The sequence below is a fragment of the Oreochromis aureus genome, linkage group 11 (genome assembly GCF_013358895.1).
Source record: "Oreochromis aureus strain Israel breed Guangdong linkage group 11, ZZ_aureus, whole genome shotgun sequence".
NCBI classification, from domain to species: Eukaryota; Metazoa; Chordata; class Actinopteri; order Cichliformes; family Cichlidae; genus Oreochromis; species Oreochromis aureus.
The window spans coordinates 24221888-24248107 of NC_052952.1; the positions used below are offsets into that span (position 1 = coordinate 24221888).

General features: G+C 37.9%; 2 protein-coding genes across 2 annotated transcripts; both read right to left on the reverse strand.

Annotated features, from left to right (window-relative positions):
- Nucleotides 1-7619: 7619 nt before the first annotated feature.
- Nucleotides 7620-13173, reverse strand: LOC120442655 (carcinoembryonic antigen-related cell adhesion molecule 6-like). The gene is made up of 9 exons (XM_039619535.1): nucleotides 13153-13173; nucleotides 12593-12671; nucleotides 11504-11824; nucleotides 10448-10726; nucleotides 9855-10121; nucleotides 9003-9275; nucleotides 8589-8846; nucleotides 8181-8217; nucleotides 7620-7791 (listed from the first exon to the last, which is right to left on the reverse strand). Exons 1-8 carry the CDS (start codon nucleotides 13156-13158, stop codon nucleotides 8213-8215), a joined length of 1488 nt encoding a protein of 495 aa, XP_039475469.1. The 5' UTR covers nucleotides 13159-13173; the 3' UTR covers nucleotides 7620-7791; nucleotides 8181-8212.
- A 2713-nt stretch (nucleotides 13174-15886) lies between these two features.
- LOC120442653 (carcinoembryonic antigen-related cell adhesion molecule 5-like) lies at nucleotides 15887-25889 on the reverse strand. The gene is made up of 10 exons (XM_039619533.1): nucleotides 25793-25889; nucleotides 22812-23132; nucleotides 21723-22001; nucleotides 21186-21452; nucleotides 19395-19667; nucleotides 18985-19242; nucleotides 18514-18619; nucleotides 17585-17616; nucleotides 17367-17449; nucleotides 15887-17027 (listed from the first exon to the last, which is right to left on the reverse strand). The coding sequence occupies exons 1-9, from the start codon at nucleotides 25836-25838 to the stop codon at nucleotides 17403-17405; spliced, it is 1629 nt and encodes a 542-aa protein (XP_039475467.1). The 5' UTR covers nucleotides 25839-25889; the 3' UTR covers nucleotides 15887-17027; nucleotides 17367-17402.
- Nucleotides 25890-26220: the final 331 nt, after the last annotated feature.

Consider the following 26220-nt stretch of genomic DNA (forward strand, 5'->3'; position numbering starts at 1 on the left):
ATCATATTTGCTTAATAGGTATGTCAGCATAATTTCTACTATACATAAACCGATTATGCTAAATAACTTGAAAATAACAGGAAAAACAGGAAAAAGGTGTTTTAAGCTGTGAAAGCTGACCTGAGATGACCCCAAGAATGATGAGGTGTATCAGAGCTGTTTCCATTTCTAAAGTGGCGTCTTTCACTCTTTGTCTTTTGCTTTGCTGATTCCAGTGCATGAACAACTGGATATTATGAAGGTAGCTTAAGGAAGTAAATTTGCTTATACCTGAAAGAAAACAGTAAGGACCTGCATTTGTTAAACATTAACACATCATTATGTTATACTGTCATCTCCTCATTTCATTCCTTCTACAACAGACACAAGTGAGAACAGCACCATAACCACTGTTACTGCATCTCCAACAAAGGTGACATTTTTCAGGGGAAACTGAAGTTTGTGAAGTGCAGCTGCTTAGTCAACAACCTGAACGTCAGTGACTAGTTACACTGGAAGTTAAAAGATATGCATCTATTGCCAAATAAAATTCAAACTGGCCCTCTAATGCACAAATATTTTACAAAATACTACAGCAGACGATAATATAAGCAAATTAACACTAAGATGCAGGTTGTTTTTCTGAACAACAGTCACTGTATAAATGTAACTATCCTGTGTATTGTGTAAAAATAAAGCAATAAATAAAGGATTTATAGATTTATTTATTTATTTAGCATGAGCATGATTGGCAGAAAAAAAAAATCACTGGCACACACCAAAACTGGGAATATTTTGGAGGGCAGCACCATTAAACTGAATTTGATTTTTGCCAAACAACTGTGAACAAACTTGTTCATGACATAACAAACTCTTGTCCAGTGCCAAGGGAAAAAAAAGTGAAAACTGTCTGCAATGAAAAGCTCCAGATTTTCCTTGAAATGTCTTTTTATGGTTCACCTGTAGGGGGCACACTCTGAAAATCCTTCTTTTTTCTCAGGGCCTATTACAAAATGCAGAGACCACCAAACACTCCATCATAGAATGGCGTACTGTTTTATGTGATTTTGTGAGAAATAACAAAGCTGGTCTTGGCTGCTCCACCCTGTGATGTTTAAAGGTTGATTAAAGGTCCTTGTTGCTTTTGCATCTTTGCCTGTAAAGCTTCAGAGGTCCTTTTCCTTATCTGCATAAATCAAGTTCCTGTATTTTTCTCTGTGTTTTGTCTCATAATTGTGATTCAAGCTGCAATCTGCTCTCCACAAACTAAACACACTCTGACTTAAAACTAATACTTAGAATACTATGTCTATTGAAACTCTACATTTTGCATCCATCTTTTTGTGTGTGTGTGTGTGTGAGCTGACATGTTTTGTGGTTAGCAAACTCTCATAAACATTTGTTCCACTGCATTTATGGTGACGCTGCATTTGCTTGCACCCATGCACATACACAAATGTAATAATAATAATAAAAGTAGTAAAGTTGTATTGTGATTTCCCCACAAAAATTGGTGTCCAGTGATCCCAGTGTGAGTTTGTCAATGAACAAGATTCTGAGGTTGTAAGAAGTGCTTTTAATACTGACTAATTAACTATAAAAACGTTTATCCAGCTAATGCACTGGTCTAGTAGTGAGGAAATGTTGGTTAGGACAAAGAAAGATAAGGTTGTTTTGCATCCAGGTAAAATCACCACAGTGAGATGCTGTGCACACACACACTGAACAAGACACTGTAACATTGTTTTGCCACAGACAGAACACTGACCTACCTGAGGGGCTACACATTTAAAGGCACTTTTTACTTTTAAAAGTGTAACTCTGCAACCGTCCCTGTCTCTGTAATCAACACCTGTATCGACACTGTATCACGCTAGGCCCCTTGTCAGCTTGGGACACATAGAGAATATCATAATTGTGTACCTTTCAACTGTCCAGCGTGTCACACTAGAACAAACACAATACACACAGATGAAGTCACTAAGGAGTACAGACGTTTTAGACACAGCATGTCTTGCTACTGACTGCAGGATACTTTAGGATCTCCCTGTAATATTAGATCAGTAAACTTCACCTCATTGCTCAAGAAGCTGAAGAGTTTGTCCCAGAACTAAGGAGGCCCTTACAAACTGCTGAGGAGGGGAAGACTGACCCAGCCACTGGGGATAGCACAGAAGAAGTTTTTGAAATGGACAGTCACAGCACAGGGGACCAAACCATGGAGGAGAAGGAGCAATATCCATGGAGACAAAAAAGGCAGTCCCAAACTTTGACATATTCTTGGTGAGCCAAATCTCACAGAAAGAACCGTTTTCACCAAAGAAGTAGCTGTCAGTGGCTACTGGCAGCCCTGATAATCAGAGTCAAACTAAACTGAGTACCCAGCAGACTTGATAAATTACATGTGCCTTCCTTTAAAATGCTCATTTATGTCTTTTGCGTTATTTGTAAAGAGAAACACAAAGATTGATGGTGTACCTTTGTATTTGTTGGGTGTTAGAACTGTAATGGAGAAAATGACCCGGCCAAGTGTATGGGCTCAGGGGTGTGGAGTGTGTATATGCTTAGGCAGAAAATGTCTGATAACATCAGGAGCATCGATGACTGCAGTGCATGGCAGTCTGAGTATCTCAGTGAATAGGTTGTCTGTGAAGGTTCTCAGTCATCCAGGTCATCGTAGTCAAAGGAGTTTGCAAAGAAAAAGCGTCTGGACTTCTTTAAGTTGCTTGAAGACATTTCACCTCTCATCCGAGAAGCTTCTTCAGTTCTAAGGTCAAATGGCCGAGAGTCCCAGATTTTAAACCCAGTGGGAGTATCCCCAAGGAGGGACAAAGGACCCCTGGTGATCCTCTAATCACATGCGCCCAGGTGTGAAAGCGGGTGTGGGACCTAATCAGCCAGGGTTTCGGGTGAGCCATTGTGAAACCTGGCCCCACCTTGTCATGTGAATTCCTGAGGTCAGATGGCCCAGGATGTGAGTGGGCGTTAAGGCGTCTGGGGAGGGAACTCAAAACTGGATTATAGATGGCAGACAGTTGGTGTCGTAAACCACCGCCTCTGTTCAAAGATGGTCGCTCACAGTGGACATAGATGGCCTCTTTCACTCCTCTTTCAAACCATCTGTCCTCTCTGTCCAAAATGTGAACATTGGCATCCTCGAAAGAGTGACCTTTATCCTTAAGATGCAGGTGGACTGCTGAGTCTTGTCCCGTGGAGGTGGCTCTTCTATGTTGTGCCATGCGCTTGTGAAGTGGCTGTTTGGTCTCTCAATGTAGAGGTCTGGGCATTCCTCGCTGCACTGTACAGCATACACCACGTTGTTCAGTCTGTGTTTTGGAGTTTTGTCTTTCGGGTGAACCAGTTTGTGTCTGAGTGTGTTGCTGGGTCTGAAGTACACTGGGATGTCGTGCTTGGAGAAAACTCTCCTGAGTTTCTCTGATACACCGGCTACATAGGGGATGACAACGTTGTTGCGTCTGTCTTTCTTATCCTCCCTCGCTGGTGTCTGATCTTCTTTTCTGTGCCTCTTTGCTGACTTTATGAACGCCCAGTTCGGATAACCACATGTTTTGAGTGCTTCCTTTACATGTGTGTGTTCCTTCTTTTTCCCTTCAGGCTTAGAGGGAACATGTTCTGCCCGGTGGTGTAGGGTCCAAGATGCAGATGGTGTAGGGTCCATCTGCATCTTAAGGATAAAGGACACTCTTTCGAGGATGCCAATGTTCACATTTTGGACAGAGAGGACAGATGGTTTGAAAGAGGAGTGAAAGAGGCCATCTATGTCCACTGTGAGCGACCATCTTTGAACAGAGGCGGTGGTTTACGACACCAACTGTCTGCCATCTATAATCCAGTTTTGAGTTCCCTCCCCAGACGCCTTAACGCCCACTCACATCCTGGGCCATCTGACCTCAGGAATTCACATGACAAGGTGGGGCCAGGTTTCACAATGGGCTCACCCGAAACCCTGGCTGATTAGGTCCCACACCCACTTTCACACCTGGGCGCATGTGATTAGAGGATCACCAGGGGGTCCTTTGTCCCTCCTTGGGGGGATACTCCCACTGGGTTTAAAATCTGGGACTCTCGGCCATTTGACCTTAGAACTGAAGAAGCTACTCGGATGAGAGGTGAAACGTCTTCAAGCAACTTAAAGAAGTCCAGACGCTTTTTCTTTGCAAACTCCTTTGACCAGTGAATAGGTTAAAACCCTAAATGTGTCTAATGTGTAAGGATATAAAGCATATAAATAAAAAAACCATGAACAACACAGGCTGTTGGTTATGAATTGCTAATTCTACACAATCATTTGCAATGCGTTATGGCCAATGTGTGACCTACCTGCCACTGGGACACAAACTTCAACACAAGAGCAGTAAATCTGAGTCAGAATAATGAGTAATATCACAAACTGACCACCTCCCAGTACCAGTTTTTATGAACTCATATATAAATAAATACATTAATATAAATATATAACTGCACATACTTGTGAGTAATTTCATACTCATTTTTTTTTATATTACTGCAGCTCACACTTTAGGAATCACTGCTCTAAGGACTGTGCAGCTTCTGCCACAGGGTGGCATGCAAAGGTCAAGGATCACTTAATGAGTTCAGAAATATCAGTCGCCCATGTTTTTCCAGTCACCGGTGTTAAAAATGTGCTGAGGTAGACTTTGGGTTTGATGGTTGGACTTTAATCTTTTGCAGATTGCAAAGTTTTATCAGTGGCTATAAAACCATTAGCCTACTTTATACCATTACATGTTTACAGGTGAGAATCTGCTGATCACCTAATTTTAGAAATTAAGGTGTTCAGTAAAAATTACTGCCACAATTCTGTCTGAAAAAATAAAAAGCCAAATTAGACTATGCTTCTGTTATTGAAGGAGTTTCATCTGGAAAAAAACCCTCAAGTAAACAGAAGCCACTTCACAACTTATCTGTGGCGACACCTTCACCGAGTTTACTGCAGAAAACAAAAATGTAAAAGTCAGCTACCAAGTTTACTGGCTGATGGAGCAATTACGAAAACAATAAGTTGGATAATTGTGACTGTGTTTTTGAATGTTCATTTTGTTATGTCCACAGGCTAGTCTAGGGGTAAGAAGGGACTAACATAAAGGTAAACAGTGAAGGAGGAGCCAAGATGGTAGTTTTCAAAAGGTTTATTTCCAGCTAGCATTAAAGTTCTCTTTCAGACTGAGGGTTAACTTCAGGGAGAGCCAAGGCCAACATAACAAACAAAACATCCCTGACAAGAAAATAAAAGTAACTTACCTAACTCCAAAGAAAAGAAAATATACAACACATAACCATAACCTACCTAACAACACATAAACAGGAGAAAAGAGGAAATCAAAAAAGAAAAGAAAAAGGGCAGCTCTCCCTTACAGGCAGTTTGAACATGGAAACACAAAAAGCACATACAAGTCAAAAGGCACGCAAGCCTGCACAGGTATGGGAATCAAAATGGCCAGAGAGCCCAGAAACACAGCTCCACAGGCATTATAGTGCTCTGCTGATTGGTAATTAGGCGGATTCTGTGAGCAGCATCCAATCAGGACAGAGGAGGTGGAGCCTACACAGAACATAAGGCATTGGTTCATAGAAGAAAACCAACATCCTCCTGGGGGATGTAACAATTTTTAAAAAAAAGTGGAAACAACAAGGTTACATTATTCAATGTATTTAAATAAGAAGGTTTAAAAATAATCTTTTTGTGATCACGTATATCTTTGTTTGTCCTTATATGACTACTTTACAGACTACAGTTGTTATGTGCCAAGAGATGTGGCTTTGCTTTTGTGTTCTTTTTAGCTTTCAGGTGTCAAGCCTCCACCTATTGGCCAGTTCAAAGTTGATTGGCATGTGTCTATTGGCTGGTCTGGGCACAGTTGGCCAATCACTCTGCAGGGATCACTACAAATGAGCAGCTCCCTGGCCAGTTGGTGGCTGCTGGCTTCTGTCTTATGACAAACATTTGTGTGAAGGCTTCTGTGTATTTTGAGAGTGTGTGGTGGGAGGCTGGACAGGTAAGCTGGGGTACCCTATACACTGGCTGCAGAGTTTAAACTGTTAGACACACTAGGTTATGCGGTTGATGCCACTTTTGTATGTTTTTACTGACCTTTTGTCGAGTAGCTAGGTAGGCCTTTTGTTTTGCATTTTTGATTTAGTTAGGCCCTGGGAGTCCCTATTGGCAGTCTTGGCAGCCGGGGATCAGTCCGCCAGGGCCTCCACTCCTGGCCGCCGCCCAGCACACAATGCACCCGACCCCTATGGCGCCTCCTGCGGGTGGTGGGCCTGCGGGAGGATGGGCCCATGTCTCCTCTTCGGGCTGTGCCCGGCCGGGCCCCATGGACTAAGGCCCGGCCACCAGACGCTTCGCCTGGGCACCCTCCCCGGGCCTGGCTCCAGGGCGGGGCCCCGGTAACCCTATCCCGGGCAGGGTAAACTGTTCCCTCGATATTCTCTTCATAAGGGTCTTCCTCCGAAGGGTGGCTGGCCTCTCCCTTAGAGATAGGGTGAGAAGTTCGGCCATCCGGGAGGGGCTCAGAGTAGAGCCGCTGCTCCTCCACATCGAAAGGAGCCAGTTGAGGTGGTTCGGGCATCTGACAAGGATGCCTCCTGGGCGCCTCCTGGTTGAGGTGTTCGGGCATGTCCCACCGGGAGGAGGCCCAGGGCAGACCCAGGACACGCTGGAGAGATTATATCTCTCGGCTGGCCTGGGAACGCATTGGTGTTCCCCGGATAAGCTGGAGGAGGTGGCTGGGGAGAGGGAGGTCTGGGCTTCTCTGCTTAGGCTGCTGCCCCCGCGACCCGGCCTCGGATAAAGCGGATGAAGATGGATGGATGGATGGATGGATAGGCCCTGGGAGCTATCGACCTCCTTTTGTTCTATTAATTTCTTTGATTTGGCTCAACCGCCCAGTCCTCCTCCCCCACCTTTTTCTTTTGTTAAGTTTGACTATCAAGGCAAGCAACCAATAAATCCTGCCTAATTCTTAACTTTCCTGTTGTCCTCCTCCTTCATTGATGGATGTTGCCGGTGTTGCTGTCTCCTTCCTGCCTTTGCCTCCACCATGGTGGTGGGGGGGACGTAACACAGTCGTATGTGGGTATTTGTGTTGTATTAGACTGTTTGTGTTATTGTGAATTAACCAATAAATGTTTTGTGGTCACACAAGTATAATTTAGACCTTTGCTATTCAAAAAGAACAAGAGCAAAAAAACTATCTTGAAAAAAACGTGTACATATGTCAGTTTTGGTACTTATATCCAATTTTGACTAATTTTTACTGTAGAAACTTCAGTTAAGTATCCATGATAATATTAAGCTCAGTAAAAAACAGCCCTTTCCTCAGTGTCTTTACTCAATACCTTGACCACAGAACGATAGAAAAACCACACAAAGGCACCATGTTGGAGTTTTTGACATGAAAGTATCAGATAAAAAGAAGTTTTATTTCACCATTGCAACCTTTCTACAGATTTTTTAAGACTAATTTGCACATTCATTGCAGAACCATAAGTTGATATAAGAGCTCCATATATATCTATATATATATATATATATATATATATATATATATATATATATATATATATATATATATATAGCTTTATATAGAAAAACAAGTAGTAACTTAAAATTAAAAACCTATAACAGAGAAAATGTTTATTGATGCTAACTCATAATTTATGAGATAAAACATCTTCTTACAAATTATTAGAAATTATATTAAACCAATAAAAATTATAACTGTCCTCCTCCTGCAGCAGGTGAAGACTTCATAAATGTGTCGTCTGCAGGACAAGAAAAAAGTAGAAATCTGATTCAAGTAAACACTGGGTTAGTTTATCAGTTGTATTACATTAGTAGTCAGTAGATGCATGATAGAAGAATAATGATTTAGACAGATAAAAACAACTTGGTGTTTCCTTTTTAATAAACATTACCAATACATTTAAAACTAACCTTAAAAGGGAAATCTGATCACTGGGTTTATATGTTATATTTTCTTGTCATAGAAATGGAAATGTCCTCATACATACTTTGTCCTTGTTCTTAGAAAACTATGATGTGTTACAGTGCACGTAATTATTCATAAATAAAATGAGTTTGTTTCTGTAATTTCTTTATCTTGCTAAAAAAATATATGCAGAGTGACTTTAGTGTTAAAAAACATACATACCTGTATTTTGTTTCAGATGATTTTTGTGAAATCTAATCTAAACAACAGAAAAGAAGCATTTTTAAAATGTGGTCTTGCACTTAGATACAGCATAAAATGGTAATACCAAACAAGTGTGTTATATTTGAATTCAACAAGAAATCCCAATGTTTATTATAAAAATGTTTACTTTGTATGGCTGACAAAAGGAAGCAGTGAAATGAAATGTTTGCGCTTTTATACGAAAGAACTTTGGAGAAATGGTGGATGCACTATGTGGGAACCCACATTTAGTGGGTAGTTGGATATTAAGTGTTAGGTATTAGAAACAAATCTTGTGTTATTATGTTCAGATAAAGCTACTGAGTGATAAACTATCATTAGTATCATGTATACACAACATAAAAGAGTATCAGCACAAGCAGGTACCTGTTACAGTCAGTCCATGCACCACTGATGATGATGTTCTCTCTGTTATATTATTCCATGCCTGACAGATGTAGTTGCCACTGTCAGATAATTCAACCTCTTCTTTAATGTACTCAGCTGAATTATTGGGAATTTCTCTCCCATTAAAGAACCAGGTGAATCTGGCAGACGGTGTGGATTCAGCAGAGCAGGTCAGTTTTAAGGTGCCTTTGATATTTATCTTATTTGGACCTTTGATTTGAACATTTTCTGGTCCATCTGAAAAACAGGTAAAACCATAAATGTGTTCATTACTTTTAAATTAAAATTCTGCAATACATGGCTATATATTATATCAATAGTGTCATTCAAAATTCAACATGATTTTACTGTATGCATGAACAATTAGTGTAAACTGATCATGATGTTACTTACAGTTAACAATCATGATGTATTTAGCTTCATCACTGCTGACAGGGTTGCTGATCTGGCAAAAATATTCTCCACTGTCTTTCCTATTCACAGTGTTAAAGGTCAACACTCTGTTATTGTCAGAAAGGATCATGTTGTCAGTCGGAGTCAGGTAGGAGCCATCCTTTATCCAGTTTCTTGTAAAGACTGAGCCAGAAGCCTCACAGGCTAAACTGACAGAGGTTCCCTCAACTGGCAGGTTTGTTGATGGTGTGAAAGAAGCACCTGATATTTTCTCTGTTTGCCAAAAGATAGAAGAAAAAAAAAATAGATTTGAACAAAAGTAATTGCATAATAACTGCTTCTGTAGACACAGGTATACACATGCACCTTACCATTCTCTTGACTCTTATTGGTTCTAGTTTTCTTGTTGGACTACCTTTTGAGTTTTTATATCATTTTACAGGTATTGTAATCCACAGGTTACACACCAGCGTATGCTCTCCTGAGCAGCAGTTTAAAAAATCACCGTTTGTTTTGCTCCTCTTTGATTAATTAGGGACAATTGGCTCTTTAGCTTCTAAATGTTCCACTCTGTACATCAGCTTCACACCAACATGATGCTGAATGATGCTGAACAGGAAGTGCGCTCTTTGTTTAAGATGAAAAAAATCTCACTTAATGAAAACTGGCCGGCTATAACCAGTATTTATGCAATGAGTGGTAGTAAATCAAAAGTTCCAGCTTTGAGGTGTAAAACCTAAGTCAGAGTCAGAGTCAGAATACTTTATTAATCCTTGCAAAAAGCAACAAAAAGCACCACGGAGTTAAAGGCAACTGAAATTAGCAATAATTCTCTGTTGAAATCAGACTTACCCAGTACAGTGATGGCTGAAGGCTGAGATGTTTGAGATCTCAGAGTTTTGCTGTTAAAGGCCTGACAGCTGTAGTTTCCACTCTGACTCATCTGAACATTCATCAGTCTGAGCTCTGATCCAGTATCAGGCAGCTGATCTCCATTCAGAAACCACTTAAACTGGGCAGGAGGTCTGGATCCAACTGAGCAGGTGAGGCTGATGTCTGACCCCACAGCAAAGTATCCTTGTGGTGGAGATAATATCAAATTTATATTTTCTGGACCATCTAAAGATAAGAGTAAATGAAAAAAAGTGTCACTGTATGAAAATTAAAATTATATTTAGCATTTTTTTTGTGAATTTGTGTAGCTCATTTCAACTTCAGTACCTGTTAGTTTTTCCCACCATTAAATAAATCTCTATCGAGTGTAAATAAATAGAACAACACACTGTGTGATGTTAACTGTCATAGTTTTACAATGGAGTTGATTAGACTGAAAAATATGTTTATCAAGTTTTATCCTTCTTACTAAACTGAAGCAATAATCTAAACTTTCTCTGATGTTTGTATGCAAATATTTTCACTTAATGAGCTTCCAAGTAGTAACTCACAGCTGATGGAGAGGTTTACTGGATCACTGGTACCAGTACTGACTGGACTGGACACACTACACCTGAATGGTCCCTGGTCAAAGCGGGTCACAGTGATTATAGTCAGACTGGAGCCTCCATCAGTGAGCTGAACTCTGTCACTTGCTGTAACCTCAGAGCTGCCGTTCAACCAGAGGAAAGAGAGAGAGGATCCAGAGGCAGAGCAGGACAGAGAGACAGAACCACTGAACTCAACCAAGTCTGTGCTGCTGGAAGTTACCAACACATTGGAGACTTTCTCTGTGAAAGAAAAACAACAAACAATGTCATCTAACATTGGGCCAAACAATAAACAAAACAATAAGTAAAAATGAGATTATTTAAACCACGTCATGATGAGTATCATTGATTAGTATTATATGATATTCTGAGATGTTAGTGTCTAACTCCATATTTAAAAATGACGCAATTCAGTTTAATCAAATCTGACAACAAATGTTTAGTCAAACAGCTTCTTGTTCTTAACAAGCCACAAAAGTGGATTCTGTTCATCTGCATGTAGTGTAGTAGTGTTTTTAGTGGGAGAAATGTGATCAACTGTCTTTGATCAGTGGTTGTTGATCAATGGTCATGACAGTTTACATGTTATTGATCAAGCGGTGACAGTTTCAGTCATTATAAGGTTGGGCAAACCTGCAGTCAGCTGAGACTGAAATAGTCACTTGGATGAGTGACGAAATGTTTCTCCCACTGAAAATGTCCAGATGAACAGAATCAACTTTCTGGGATTTCCTTACCTGGATGATTGAACATGCATCAAGAATCAGTAAAAAAAATTGTGAACATAAAATACATTTAATGACATTATTAAGTAATAAAAAAGATCTTTCAAGACACAGAAATTTGTCAACACAACAAGTCAAAAAGCAAAGTGCAAAACAAGTTTTTTAAATTATATGAAATAACATAAATCAGATCAAAAATATCATTTTACAACAACAATATAAAATAATGTATGCTCAAAATTTCTACGTCAAAAACAATTCTTTGCTATGCTGGATTTCAGGACTTGCTCACCATATATCACCAGTGTAGTCCGTCCCATCTCAGCCGCTTCACCAGCCGGTACAATAACAACTGAGTATTCTCCAGCGTCATCCAGAGTCAGACTCCTGAGCTCCAGAGATCCAGTTGATGGGAAGAGGGTGATCCTGCCTTCATACTCGGGTCCAGTTATGTTTACAGTATTTGAGGTTATTATATTCTTAGCGCCAGAAGTCCAGGCCAAAGTCAGAAAAGGAGTTTCAGTTGGAGTCAGTGTTGTAGTGAACATCACCGTCTCTCCTACAGCTGCATTCAGAGGACCATCAGGCAACACACCAGATCCTTCAGTCAAACCTAGAGGAGATTTATTATTATTATTTGCTTGAGGGAGAATTTAATGGGAAAATTGCAATATAAGAAACTGGCTGATTTTTTTTCCCCATAAGAGAAAGCAGGTAGTGAAAAAATGTTCTATAATTCTTCAATATGAAAGAAGAATAAATCACTGAATGATGCTGAAGTAGTTGTTTTTATTTAAAATCTAAAAAAAACCCCCAAACTAAATACATTGACATATCTAAGAAAACAGGGAAATGCAGAACACATAAGAGAAACTGTGAAAACTTGAGAAGAAGGAGTGATTGACTCAAGAACAACCTGACAAAAGGCTTTTCTCATTTCTTTAATTGATGAGGACTAAATTAATTTGTCTTTAATTTAGTCCTCTGGACTGTGACCCACATTTCTGTGTCAGTACTGCTGAAGGCTGTTTCTATTTTTAACATGCATCCGGACGGCAGAGTAGTGTTACAGAGGAGATACATCTGTAGCTATAATCAAAGATGCACTGGCCTATTTTTTGCAGATGTTGTTTCATTCTTCCTTTATATCTTCAGTGTATAAATGAGGTGTAAGACAGCTGGAAAAGATAAATCATGGTGTGAGGAAGACTCAGACAAACAATGATCTGAATCCAGAAGTTGTTATAGTTTGTAAGATTAACAGCTGACTTATTAACCTTTCTACCCGTCACTGTTTATCTGTGTGTGAATAAATGTGTGAGAACGGTGAAAATGAATGAAAAATAAATGTTATCTGGTGTATGATGAGGTGAGTGCTCACCTGATAAGATCACGAGAATGATGAAGTACATCAGAGCCATTTCCATTTCAAAATGTGGTCTTTCCCTCTTTGACTTTTCCTTTTATGATTTCATGATACATCAACGGCACGATGTTACAGAATATGAAGGCAGAACAAGGAAGTAATTATGTTGTTCACAAAGGTTTATTTATTATTATTAATCATTAACAGATTTATATGGTAAACTTTCATTTCCTCATTCTGTTCTTGCTGTTGACAAATCCCAAGCAATTTGATTAATCAGAACATTACATTTTAAATTCAATTTAAAGTTTAAATTCCATGTTTTATTTGAAGTTCCTGCTTTTAATTCACATAAAAAGAATGAATTAAGCTCTATTAAACTGCTAAAACTGTTAGGGACACAAGTGAAATTTAAGACAATGAGTTCCTGAGCACATTCATATAAAAGGGACACAAATGGAAACAACAACATTTGCAAATATTCACTGACAGTTTGCAGGGTAACCAGAACTCTGAGCTGCTGCTTGTTAAAAAAATAAACCTACTAACAAGCACTTTAAGAGCCAACCACTGACCTTCATAGACAACCACTCTGCATCTTTGGGCCACAGCCCGAACCTTTACACTTTGATCAAGCAGCTTCTTTCGATGAGTAACGAGTAGTGCCAGGAATTCACCCAGGAGCTGATAATGTCTGAACTGTTGGCCACACCAACCTAAAAATGTTTATATGTACTAAACAGGCTTCTGAGTAATTTCATACTTCTAAAGTTGATTTCTACGAGGCCAGACAAGTATGATTTGACACTGAAGATTTTTCAAAACTAGTTGAATGTTATCATGAGAAATTGTACTTTATTGCAAAAGGCCAGCAGTTGTAAAAATGGTTGCCAACTTTTCAAATGGCTAATACATTTGATAAAATAGAGTAATAGTAACAGATTATTTGCACGAGTGCTGGTACTTGTGCTGAGATATTAATTCCCTGGGACATTAAGTTATTGCCTCTACAAGCCCAGGGTAAGAGTTTCTGCCTTCATTGACACATTCATATAATTACAGGACAGCAGTATTTCTTGAGTATTTCTTCTTCAGTCACCTTTCTTACTCACTGTGTATTAATAGACCTCCCTGCATTGGATCATACTTGTTATTAATCTCTGTCTCTCTTCCACAACATGTCTTTTATCCTGTCTTCCTTCTCTCACCGCAATCGGTCGCAGCAGATGGCCGCCCCTCCCTGAGCCTGGTTCTGTCCGAGGTTTCTTCCTGTTAAAGAGGAAATTTTCCTTCCCACTGTTTCCAAAGTGCTTGCTCATAGGGGGTCATATGATTGTTGGTTTTTTTCCCTGTATGTATTATTGTAGGGTCTACCTTACAATATAAAGCGCTTTGAGGCGACTTTTGTGGTGATTTGGTGCTATATAAATAAAATTGAATTGACTAATGATGTGTGGACTCAGCCAAACAGTTGCTTGAATCTATAAGTTGTTTAAATTAAGATTTTCAACTGCCTGATTAAAGTTTCTAGCCTTTCTCATTTTGCTGCTGCTTGTTAAAAAAATAAACCTACTGACAAGCAAACTCGACATAGATGAATTTGGGTCTGTTAGCTAAATAATGCTAATCTGCATTTGTGGCCAGTGTTTGACATGTGGACTGTAAGAGCCAACCACTGACCTTCATAGACCATTACTTCACATCCTGGGCCACAGCCATCACCCCAACCTTTACACTTTGGTCAAGCAGCTTCTTTCGATAAGCAATGAGTCGTGCCAGGAGACCCAGGATCTGATAATGTCTGAACTATGTTGCCCACACCAACCTTCTGAGGAATTTCACACTTCAAAAGTTGATTTCTACAACAAGACAAGTATGATTTGACAAAATCCAAAAGAGAAGCATCCCAGCCAGAACACTAGGATCATCTCTGAATTGTGGCTGCCGCCCTTGCACCTTTATACACAGAGACTCAGACAAAGAGGGCTCTTGCTATGCTAAAGTGATATGATTAAAATATGTGGTTAATACATGAGAAAAGAAATCTGCCACCACAACTGTTATCATGAAAAAAAAATATTTTCTTGCAAGAGACAGTAGTTGTAAAAATGCCTGCCAACTTTTCAAATGGCTAATGCATTTGATAAAAAAAAAAGATTATCTTCTCCACAAGCCCAGGGTAAGAGTTTCGGTCACATGTGGGGTCAAACCCATCCTTGAATTTGTTCAGTCTAGTTTTTGACCAATGGAGACGATGAACCGCTTTAAATTGAAACCACCACATGCTTTTGAAGCAGATAGATGATGAAAAAAAAAAAAAAATCCTATCGAGTATCCTATTCTATCCTGTCCTTCCTTTACTTAGTCACCATTGAACTTAGAACTTAGTCACCAATTGTCCAAATGAACAGAAGATATTGTCCGTGAAAAGAACATTCATCGAAGTTACTCCGAGCTTTGTCCATATGTTAAATGCCTCGTCCATTAAGGATGCAGGAAACATACAATGTCTGTGATGCAATAAGGGAGAGTTCAGTCTGTTTAAAGTGCCTTCTGAGCTGGTACCATAACTTCAGTGAATGAATAACAAGAGGATTTGTGGTGAAGCTGGAGATAGGTCCTGCCAGGGGTAATCTGGCACACAACAAGGACAACAGGGAGCATCGATTCACTGACAACTTTTCCAGTGTTACCCATGAAAATAAATTATCATGTTCTTTTACGCAGAACAATAATGCCCCTATATTTGATGCCCAGTAAAACAACAAAAAATCTGCGAGTGCTAAGCCTCCTGCACTCCGCGGTCTTTGTAATATACTCTGTTTCAGTGTAGGTGGCTGTTTGTTCCCCTTTCTCATTTTTGTGTGATTAAAAAGAAGTACAGTGGTCCCTCGTTTATCACGGGAGTTACATTTTAAAAATAACCCAGGATAGGTGAAATCCGTGAAGTAGCCAACTTTATTTTTACAATTATTATAGATGTTTTAAGGCTGTAAAAGCCCTCACTACACACTTTATACACTTTCCTCAGACAAGCATGAACATTTTCACACTTTTCTCTCTTGTTTAAACACTCTCAAAGTTTAAACCTTCGTAGAAAAATAAGTCCAGTATTATAGAATGAAACCAAAGACTAAACCCTGTTTTCAGGTCCAGAACATGGGAAAAGAGCAGCTGCGAGAGAATTCAACATTAATGAATCAATGGTACGCTGATGGTTAGAATCTTCCTCTGCCTTTTGGGTGCTACACAGGTGCCTTTGATGGTGCAAAATGTTTCACGACATTGGTCTGCTTGTTGGGGAGAAAACTTACAAACAGTACAGCACTTCAGAGTCACAATCCCAGTGATTGAAGATCTATGTAAATTTGACAAACTGAACACAATCTGTACTGGACAGCCAATCAGGATGAAGAACACAATGCGCTACAGTCAGAGGTTGGAGCACTGTGAAATATTATTAAAGTGACCTCTCAAAAATCACCAAAAAACATGTAGCCCAACATCAACAGCTAATCTGCTACAGCATTTTATTTAGCTATTTAGCAATTTAACTACACAAGGAGGACTGTGTTAAATCAGCTCTGTATCTTGAGGTTGAGACAAAGAATCCTATAAACGTGATGCACTGCATTCTGTTAAGTGAGAAACTCCCAATAACACATCCATAATTCTCCAGTACTGATGAATCGCCCTAAAACTTCCAAACATTACATATGCAAAACAACATGTAGCCAGAGAGTTGTTGAACACAATGACCCATTTGGCTGACTCTGATTTATATGGTTGGACTTTCATCCTATGCACACTATAAGGCCTTATCAGTGGCTATAAAACCTTCAGCCCACTTCTTTGAATCATTTCTGTGGCTTTTATAATCCTATCGATCATCTTGTTTTATACATTTAAGGGTTCAGTAAAAATTTGCTGCCAAAGTTTTAAGAACTTCCACATTAGGCTAAGCTTCTGTTATTCAAGGAGTTTCATATTGAAAAAAAAGATAAACTGAAACACAACAGAAGCATGATTTACATCACTAATATAAAATTTAGACAGACTGAAAACTGCAACATCCAATTCTGAACTAAGCGGTTTACAGTTTGCAGAAACTACTGTAGAACCTCAGGGGCAATTAAATATTATAATCAGTAAAATACAACTTTACCGCTTTCCCCAATATCTTTACTGATCATCCTGCCCTCAAAACCACAGAAAATCCACTTGTGGGTAGCATGATGCAGCGTATAAAACAAAAGTGTCAGATTCCGATTTTATTTGACACCTTTTATAACATGTAGGTAGAGCCGTTCCCAAAGTCAAGAGTACGCTTTAAATAAATTTAAATAGATATGTAACTGTAAATATTATCATTTCAAACTGAATTTCTGTTATCACTGCGGAACACCTGCAGTCCTGACAAGAGGCCTCAGTCCACACGTTGGACATCACTCTGTAATCAGATTTTAACATGTGTTAACATAAAAACAAGAGACACAACTGTGATGTGTTGGTTGTTTTATATATATTTAAAATAAAGTAGCAAATATTAGAAGATTTATTACAGAGAAAGTATTAATATTTATTTTACATGGAGAATAATAATCTATTAGTTAAAACATCTTAACACATCTTGTTTAACATTATATGATATCAAACCAACAAAGATTATAACGTTAATTGTCTGCAGCAGGTGAAGACTTCTAAAAATCTACAGAAATGGGAAAATATTCTTGTCAATTATCAAAACTGTTCCTTCTTAATTAACAGTGATAATAAATGTTAAACTTACCTTGAAAAGGGAAGGTCATCACTGAGTTTATATTTGTTATTTTCTTGTAATGGAAATGTTCTCATACATATTTTCTTCTTGTTCTAAGAAAGCAAAGATTTGTAACAGTGCATGTAAGTATCCATTAAAACAATGATTTTGATTCTCTAATTTCTTTATTTTGCTATAACAAACGTGTAAGGTGACTTTAGAATTAAAAAAGAAAAAAACTAACTTGCCTGTATTTTGTTTCTGAGGATTTTTGTTGAATCTAAATATTTGAAATGAAGCATTATTAAAATGTGGTCATGCAATAAGATCCAACACAAAACTACAACACTAAAGTTATATTTGAATTTAACAAGAAATCCCAGTATTTATTACAATAAGTGTTTATTTTGCACGATTAACATAAACAAGCAGTGAAAAGAATTGATTCTCCTTCGTGATTACTCCGAGACCAGCAGAAGTAGAACGTTAGCAAGTGACTCTTTGCAGAATATGAAACATTTGTTGAATTGTACCACTGAATTCTAGACATTTTTCTATGATTACAATATTTTATGTAGATTAAAGAAGAGAAATGCTTTCCTGGTGTCATGGCCTGGTTCTAGGGACCCAGGGCTCATGTATTTATGTACTTATATTTATTTTTCCGTATGTAGTGTTTTGGTTGTTTTTTCTCCTTTTTCCTCCGTCTCCCTGTGTGTGTTTATGTTGGTTCACACTCCTGGATGTTTTGGATTGCTGAGGGATTGCGACCCATCAACAGCTGCAGCTGATGGCCTCGTTAAGAGCGCTCTATTTAAGAACTTGTTAGTACAACCGTAGACTAATGTGCATGAAAGGCCTCGCTAGTGTTTGATTTCCCTGCCAGCCTATGTGTGTTTGTGTGTTGCCAGGAATCGGGAGTGGAGACACTGTCTGGGAACGGGAATTTTTGGAGCTGTTGTATTTTCACCTTTTCACAGACATTTGCACTGTGTGGGATTCGGGGAGGAATCGCCACTGGAGCCACAGTGCCTGGGATTTGTACATAATATGTTTCTTTGTCCACTGTAAATAACCCTCACTTCTCTTCACCATCAGAGTACCATATTTTGGGCCCTTCTCTCTTCAGCTCCACGGTCTGACACCTGGTGCTATTTTAAATATATTCTCCACTTACTTTTTCTTATAAATGTAGTACCCTCCACCAACTGCTGCAGCGAAGATGACACAACATGCGATTACTATTCCAGCGATGCAACCAGCAGCACATCCAGATGGTTGATCTGGAAAAGTATAAATAAAGATAACAAATACATTTTGACAGTAAATTGTCTTATTATCTCAAAACTACTCAATAGTGTCTTTCTTTATTTGATTTTTATAATTTTAGAACTATCAGAGGACCTTTGATTGGTGCAATGTTCTTGTTGCATGAAAAGTACTTGTGTGTGTGAAAATGGTGGATGTACCAATTTCTTAACAATTTGCTGATGATTAATGTGTTGCTAAAGGGTATTTCAGTATTAGAAACAACTGTTATATTATCTGAATATAAACCTCCAAAATTTAGTTCATAGAAAACTACAGGAAATTGACCATCATTAAACTATCAATGGTACCATCTAAGAGTATAAACACATGCACATACCTGTTACAGTCAGTCCATGCACCACTGATGATGATGTTCTCTCAGTTATATTATTCCATGCCTGACAGGTGTAGTTGCCACTGTCAGAAAATTCAACCTCTTCTTTAATGTACTCAGCTGAATTGGTGAGTATCTCTGTCCCATTTAAGAACCAGGTGAATCTGGCAGTTGGTGTGGATTCAGCAGAGCAGGTCAGTTTTAAGGTGCCTTTGATATTTATCTTATTTGGACCTTTGATTTCAACATTTTCTGGTCCATCTGAAAAACAGGCAAAAATAGTAAATGTGTTCATTACTTTTACATTTCTGCATTACTGGACTACATATCATACTAGTAGTACCATTCAAAATTTGAAATAATTTTACTATATCAATGAACAAGAAGTGTAGACTGACCAGGATGTTACTTACAATTAACAGTCATGACGTATTTAGCTCCATCACTGCTGACAGGGTTGCTGATTTGACAGAAATATTCTCCATTGTCTTTCCTGTTCACAGTGTTAAAGGTCAACACTCTGTTATTGTCAGAAAGGATCATGTTGTCAGTCGGGGTCAGATCTGAACCATCCTTCATCCAGTTTCTTGTAAAGACTGAGCCAGAAGCCTCACAGGTTAAACTGACAGAGGTTCCCTCAATTGGCAGGTTTGTTGATGGTTTGACAGAAGAAGCTGATATTTTCTCTATTTGCCCCCAAAAATATTAACAAGGAAAAATTATAGACTGAGAACAAGAAGAAAAGTAGGTGATGAACTGAGGGTCAAATTTATACACTGATGACCAGCAGAGATGAGAAGTGACGAAGTACTAATACTTCGTTAATGTACTTATGTAGAATTTTCAGGTATCTGTACTTGGCTTGAGTATTTTTTTTTCAAACAACTTTTTACTTTTACATTTTTAAACAAATATGTGTACTTTCTACTTCTTACATTTTTAAAACAGACTCATTACTTTAGGTTCAATGGTATCATCTGTAGTGTTTATATTCAGGAGTTAAAGTGGGCTGGAAGGAGCGCAGGTGTCTGTAAGTTGTGTTTGCAGTACTTCAGAATCTAGCTAGTGTTACAGAAGAGGAGGAAACATGAAGGCGATGATGTTTTTTTAGGTGTCAGGTAATTTCAAATTCAATGTTTCTATCAGCTCAACAAAAATCAGCAAACACACAAAGTGTGTGTGAGAGGAGAGAATATATTTAAATGTAAGGACTGCTCAGTGACACTTGATAAACTGCAAATTTAAAGCTTAAATGTAATGTCATAATTTTAATCACATATTAAATCTGTACATAATGTGTTTTTTTGTGTTTAACTTTGTGTTGTTAAAATGTTAAATGAAAATACTGGGTAGTTTTGTCCAGGATAAAGAGGTTAGTTTGCAGTAATTTGGTGAATTCACAGTAAACTGTGTTGGACTGATACACAGTGGCTGTGGTCCTCATAGACAGATTTATGTTATATCAAATGTAGCAGAGATGAATTTACATTGAAGATGATGATGCTTATATTCATTCACTGAATTCTAACTTTCAAACAAAGAGCAGCAGGTCAGCTGATCACATCATGTACACAAAGAAAACCGACTGAACCTCACATTATAAATTTGTGTGAGTGGTGATTTTTCCCGCCAATCTTGAGCCACTAAACATATGTTAGGGTTCCCCACCTGGCTCTGTATATATTTGGCACACTGCTAAAACATAGACATATTGTCTCTGTCGACAGAATTCATATCCAAATGTAAGTTATATTAGCCAATACCTAATATTATATTTTAATATTATATATTAAGTATTATATTGTGTTAGATATGTTTGCAGCTTAAACCCTGGCATGGCAAGATGACAGATCATGGGCAGCTCTGTGTCCCACATGGGATGAAGAGGAAGAGCAGTAGTAGCGTGAGATCAAACCAAGTGATAATTAAAAAGATCAAATTATGTAGGATCTCTGGTTGACACCATTAAAAAAGGTTAAAATCGTAGATAAACCAAATCATATTTCAGCCACTTTAGCCTGCATGTGATCAAAGGTTTAGTTATATTAGTATAATTCACAGCATGTAATGTAATTATTATCATAATAGGCACGTGTTAAGCAAACAGTAAATATTGCTTTTTCTTTTGTTTTAAAGGTATTTTATGTCTGTGTTGTCAACATTTTATCTACCTGAGATTATGATGACTAATAAATTACACTTACCCAGCACAGTGATGTCTGAAGGCTGAGATGTTTGAGATCTCAGAGTTTTGCTGTTAAAGGCCTGACAGCTGTAGTTTCCACTCTGACTCATGTTAACATTCATCAGTCTGAGCTCTGATCCAGGATCAGGCAGCTGATCTCCATTCAGAAACCACTTAAACTGGGCAGGAGGTCTGGATCCAACTGAGCAGGTGAGGCTGATGTCTGACCCTACAGCAAAGTATCCTTGTGATGGAGATAAGATCAAGTTGATATTTTCTGGACCATCTAAATGTATAGGGGACATAGAAAAGTTACGTTGGGTGGATAGAAAATGTAAAAGTATATTACATTAAGTTTTTCTTGTGAAAACGTAAAATTATTTCACACAACTACATTGCTTCACATCATGTCAACAGAAAAAAGATCTCATCTATCTTCTATTCAGCTTATCGGACATATCTAATATTCTGAAATCTAAAATGATGTCTAAACACTCTGATGCTTGTCTGCAGAAGTTTTTAGATAAATTACTCAACATTTAGTTTAGTAACTCACAGCTGATGGAGAGGTTTACTGGATCACTGGTACCAGTACTGACAGGATTGGACACATGACACCTGAATGGTCCCTGGTCAGAGCGGGTCACATTGATTATAGTCAGACTGGAGCCTCCATCAGTGAGCTGAACTCTGTCACTTGCTGTAACCTCAGAGCTGCCGTTCAACCAGAGGAAAGAGAGAGAGGATCCAGAGGCAGAGCAGGACAGAGAGACAGAACCATTGAACTCAACCAAGTCTGTGCTGCTGGAAGTTACTGACACATTGGAGACTTTCTCTGTGAAAGAAAAATACAACAATAGAAAATAAGCATTAAAATAATTACAAATCAGTTCCAGCTAAACCATGTCATATTAAGGAGGATATATTACATACACAACCTAAAAAGACAGAATAGCGATAATTGTAAGAAATACTGTACCAATCAAAATCTTGGAATATTTTTATTTAGAACAGAATAGAATAGAATAGAATAATCCTTTAATTGTCCCACAAGGGGAAATTTGGTTGTAACAGCAGCCAAAAAGACACATATACAAACAAACAGTACACAGGACACAGAACAGAAACATACACAATTTTTCTTACATATTTACATTAAGGACAATGGTTACTATATACAGAGAGTACTGTACAGTTATTAAATTAAATAAAAATAACTACAGATAAGAGGCAAACCAGGTTGTAGTGCAAATCGGTTGATTAACTTATTGCAGTTACAGCGCAGATGTAAACATCTATGATTGTTGGGAGCAGTTTGTATTTGTATAAATAAATAAATCAACTCCCTTAAGTGACTATTCTGAACAGAATAAATGAGACAATTGAGTTCTCAGCTTGTTCTTTGTTGTATGTGGATCAATTTTACCTTCAAATAAACCATTCAGTTTCTTACAGCCACTTTTTAAAGTCTTTATTATCACAGTCTTAAGAATAAGACAAATTATTGCAAGAATGCCTTATTGCAGAGTAGAGATGTTACATAAACGTACTAATCATTACAGGTATTTTTACATGTTCAATATATTGTAAACTTGCTTAAATATTGCAAAAACAGTTAAGCTGTGGAATTTCTACATCTGCTCACCGTATATCACCAGAATAGTACGGCCATGCTGGATTTTTCCATCTTGTACAATGTTAACACTGTATTCTCCAGTGTCACCCAGAGTGAGACTCCTGAGCTCCAAAGACGCAGTAGATGTGAAGAAGGTGATCCTGCCTTCATACTCAGGTCCAATACTTTCTTCTGAGTTAATCACGACTATTATAGTTGTAGAGAAATTAACATTCCAGTTCACAGATTGAAACGGTTTCTCTGTTGGAGTCAGTGTTGTATTGAACATCACCGTTTCTCCTACAGCTGCATTCAGACCATCAGGCAACACACCAGCTCCTTCAGTGAAACCTGCGGGAGAAGAATAGCAAAGTGCTGTTGTTACTCAAACATATAAAACAGTTGTGGAATATATAAAGATTAGAATGAAATATGGCAGGTCTGAAGAGTTTGAGTTATTTCATTAATGTCAGCTTTTCCAGCTAATACTGCACATAATTCTGCTCGAGTTTCAGGAACTCGCTCAGTAATCGCATGGTTATTAAAACTGTTAACCAGCTGTTGCTTTTGGTGACTTGTTGCTACTCTAAGCCCTTGAACAACCGAAGGAAAATCTGACTTTTTGTAAAGAGACCACAAGTTATACTGAACATCTTAATTTTGAGACTTACTTGCAAATGCCACAAAAACAAGAAGAAGTGGTAGTAACAAAGCCATTAATTAAATATCTGTGAAGTGTGCAGTTAGGAATGTTTTACTATCAAACTGACCAAAAATCTACTGGCTTAGTATGGTGAATGAAACTCTACTTAACAAGATGCAATGCCAGTTTCATGCGCAAAGAGAGTCCTAGATTTTTTTTTAAAAAAATTTCTTTTTGTGTAATTTAATGCACCAGAAAACTTGCAGGATGCCTCCCTCATGTGGTGCAACTGTGTTAGTGCAAGATGTAAAACTTGAAATTTTGCTATAAAGATGTTGATGTCCAGTCACATTAAAAAATCTCAAAAAGATAATTAATCTGTAGAAAATAAAGCAAATCTGAAAATGTCACGTTATTTTCATCAGAGATTTTATTGAAAAAGACAAAAGAAAAAGAAGCACACACGGCAGGTTAATTCAAGAAACAAAACTGACACTGACAGATTCACATACAACATAATCTAGAAACAGGTAGCAAACAGGGGAGCCAACAGAAGCAACCTGATTAAAGGCTTCCCATATTTCTCCTGTCTCCTCTGTCCTACATCTGAAATCAGTCTTGAGAAAGGTGTCCCAAGTCCTGCATCCGGAGGAGAAAGGAGACAAGAACTATAGGATTTAATTGGAATAGCTTTAAACTGAGATTCAGAAGGAAGCACTCAACTTTCTTTTAAATGTCTTTTGTTTCCACTCTTCTCTCTCTATACTCATGAAGAACAAATCAGAGAAATAAAAAGAGTTAAAGTCGCATGATGAACAATTAACGATCAATGAACAACGACACAAAGGACGAGGAAAACTAAGCATTACTAGAGAAGCCCTGAGAGAATTATAAGGATCATGGCACTGCTCTCCTACTCTCATTTAAAATACTTTTGTACAAACCTGCTTCTTCTCTGATCCATGTTATCTGAGCAGGAAAAAATTATTTCTGTTTATAATATTAGGCCCACATATGATTAAACATGAACTAGAAATGTATTCAACAGATGTCTCATAAAGTGAAAAACAAACAAACAATAAAGAAAGTAAAACTTTAAAGTCAGTGTGAGCAGACAGTTTTTTTCTGCCACATCAAGCACTGAAAGCTCACCTGAGATGGACCCAAAAATGAAGAAGTATATCACAAGTATATCAGATAATGTTTCCATTTTTTAAAGCAGTCCTTCACTATTTGCCTTTTCCTTTGCTAATACCAGTACATGAATGTTCATTCAATATATGGTGTCATAAGGAAGTAATGTTGTTATTCTGAAAGTTTAAACTTCATGAACTTGTTAATCATTAAAAAAGCTTTCTACTAAATGTTTGTGTCAGATTCTGTTTAGTCACATTAAGCTTTCCTTCTGTACTGTAACAGCTAGTTACAGGAGGTGTCACTTGGAAGAATTCAACATGATTTATTGTCAGAGAGAAATTAATTGATCTATTTTGGCAATTAGGCTCCAATGACCCATCACAGCAGTGATAGAACACAAGACAGGAACCCACCCCGTCCCAGAGTCTAGATGTTGGTCATGAAGATCAACCAATATCACACCAAAACGGGTAATAGACATGCTGGTCCACCATGTCCATTTCATGCTTTGCCTCTCCAAAGGCAATACTGGGCTGTGAAGTTGGAGATGTTTTGTATGGGTGTGTGTGGAATTGTTGTCATAGTGATCCAACAAAACCATCAGGCAACACACCAGCTCCTTTAATTAAGCATATAGGAGACATTTTTGTTTGACTGAATGAAATTAAAACATTGATGAAGAATAAAGCAGAGAAGTAAAATCAATTAAAGTGACACAAGAAAATTTGTGTATTTAAAATTCATTGAGACAACAAGGAGATATAGATGAAGGGTTACAAAAGAAGAAAAGAAACAAAAACAAAAAGGGAAACTCAAAAAACAAAACAAAAGCAAAACAAACAACTTGTGATTTCAACATCAAAGAATCAGTGTTCAAAGACTGAAAGAAATAGGAGCATTAAGGATTACTAGAGAAACGAATGAAAACACTGCTCTCTTTATCTCATTTAATGTGTACCATCAGTACATAAACCTGCTACATAAGACACGGATCCATGTTATCTGAGCAGGAAAACAATTGGAAGAGTATTCCTGAGTAGAATATTCAGGTTTCAAATGATTAGAAATGAACTAGAAGTATTCAGCAGATATCTCATGAAGACAGTGATATAAATATTAGCCAAACAAACGAGTTTAAGGACATATTGAAAGGAAAATGAGGAAGCAAAACTTTAAAGTCAGTGTGAACAGGCAGAGTTTTTTTCTGCCACATCAAGCAGTGAGAGCTCACCTGAGACGGCCCCGAGAATGAAGAAGTATATCAGAAATGTTTCCATTTCTAAAGCAGCGTCTTTCACTCTGACTTTTCCTTTACTGATACCAGTATATGAAAGCTAATTTCAATATATGGTGTCATAAGGAAGTAAATGTGTTATTTTGAGAGGTTTACCTTCCTGGACTTGTTAATCTTCAACACAGTTTTCTACTAAATGTTCATCCCCTCATTTTCTTTTTGCACAGTTAACAAGCAATCAAAAATCAAACAAATAAATAAATAACCTGTTTCAGTAAATGTTGTCCTCTCTGTTTATATGAGTGTTCGGTCCCCCCCCCAAACAACATTTAATAGTAGTAGTAGGAAAAGAATAGAATAATAGAATAGGAAAATATCTCCTATTCCATAAAAGTTGGCTATGGTTTAAAATATGAATTAAAAAA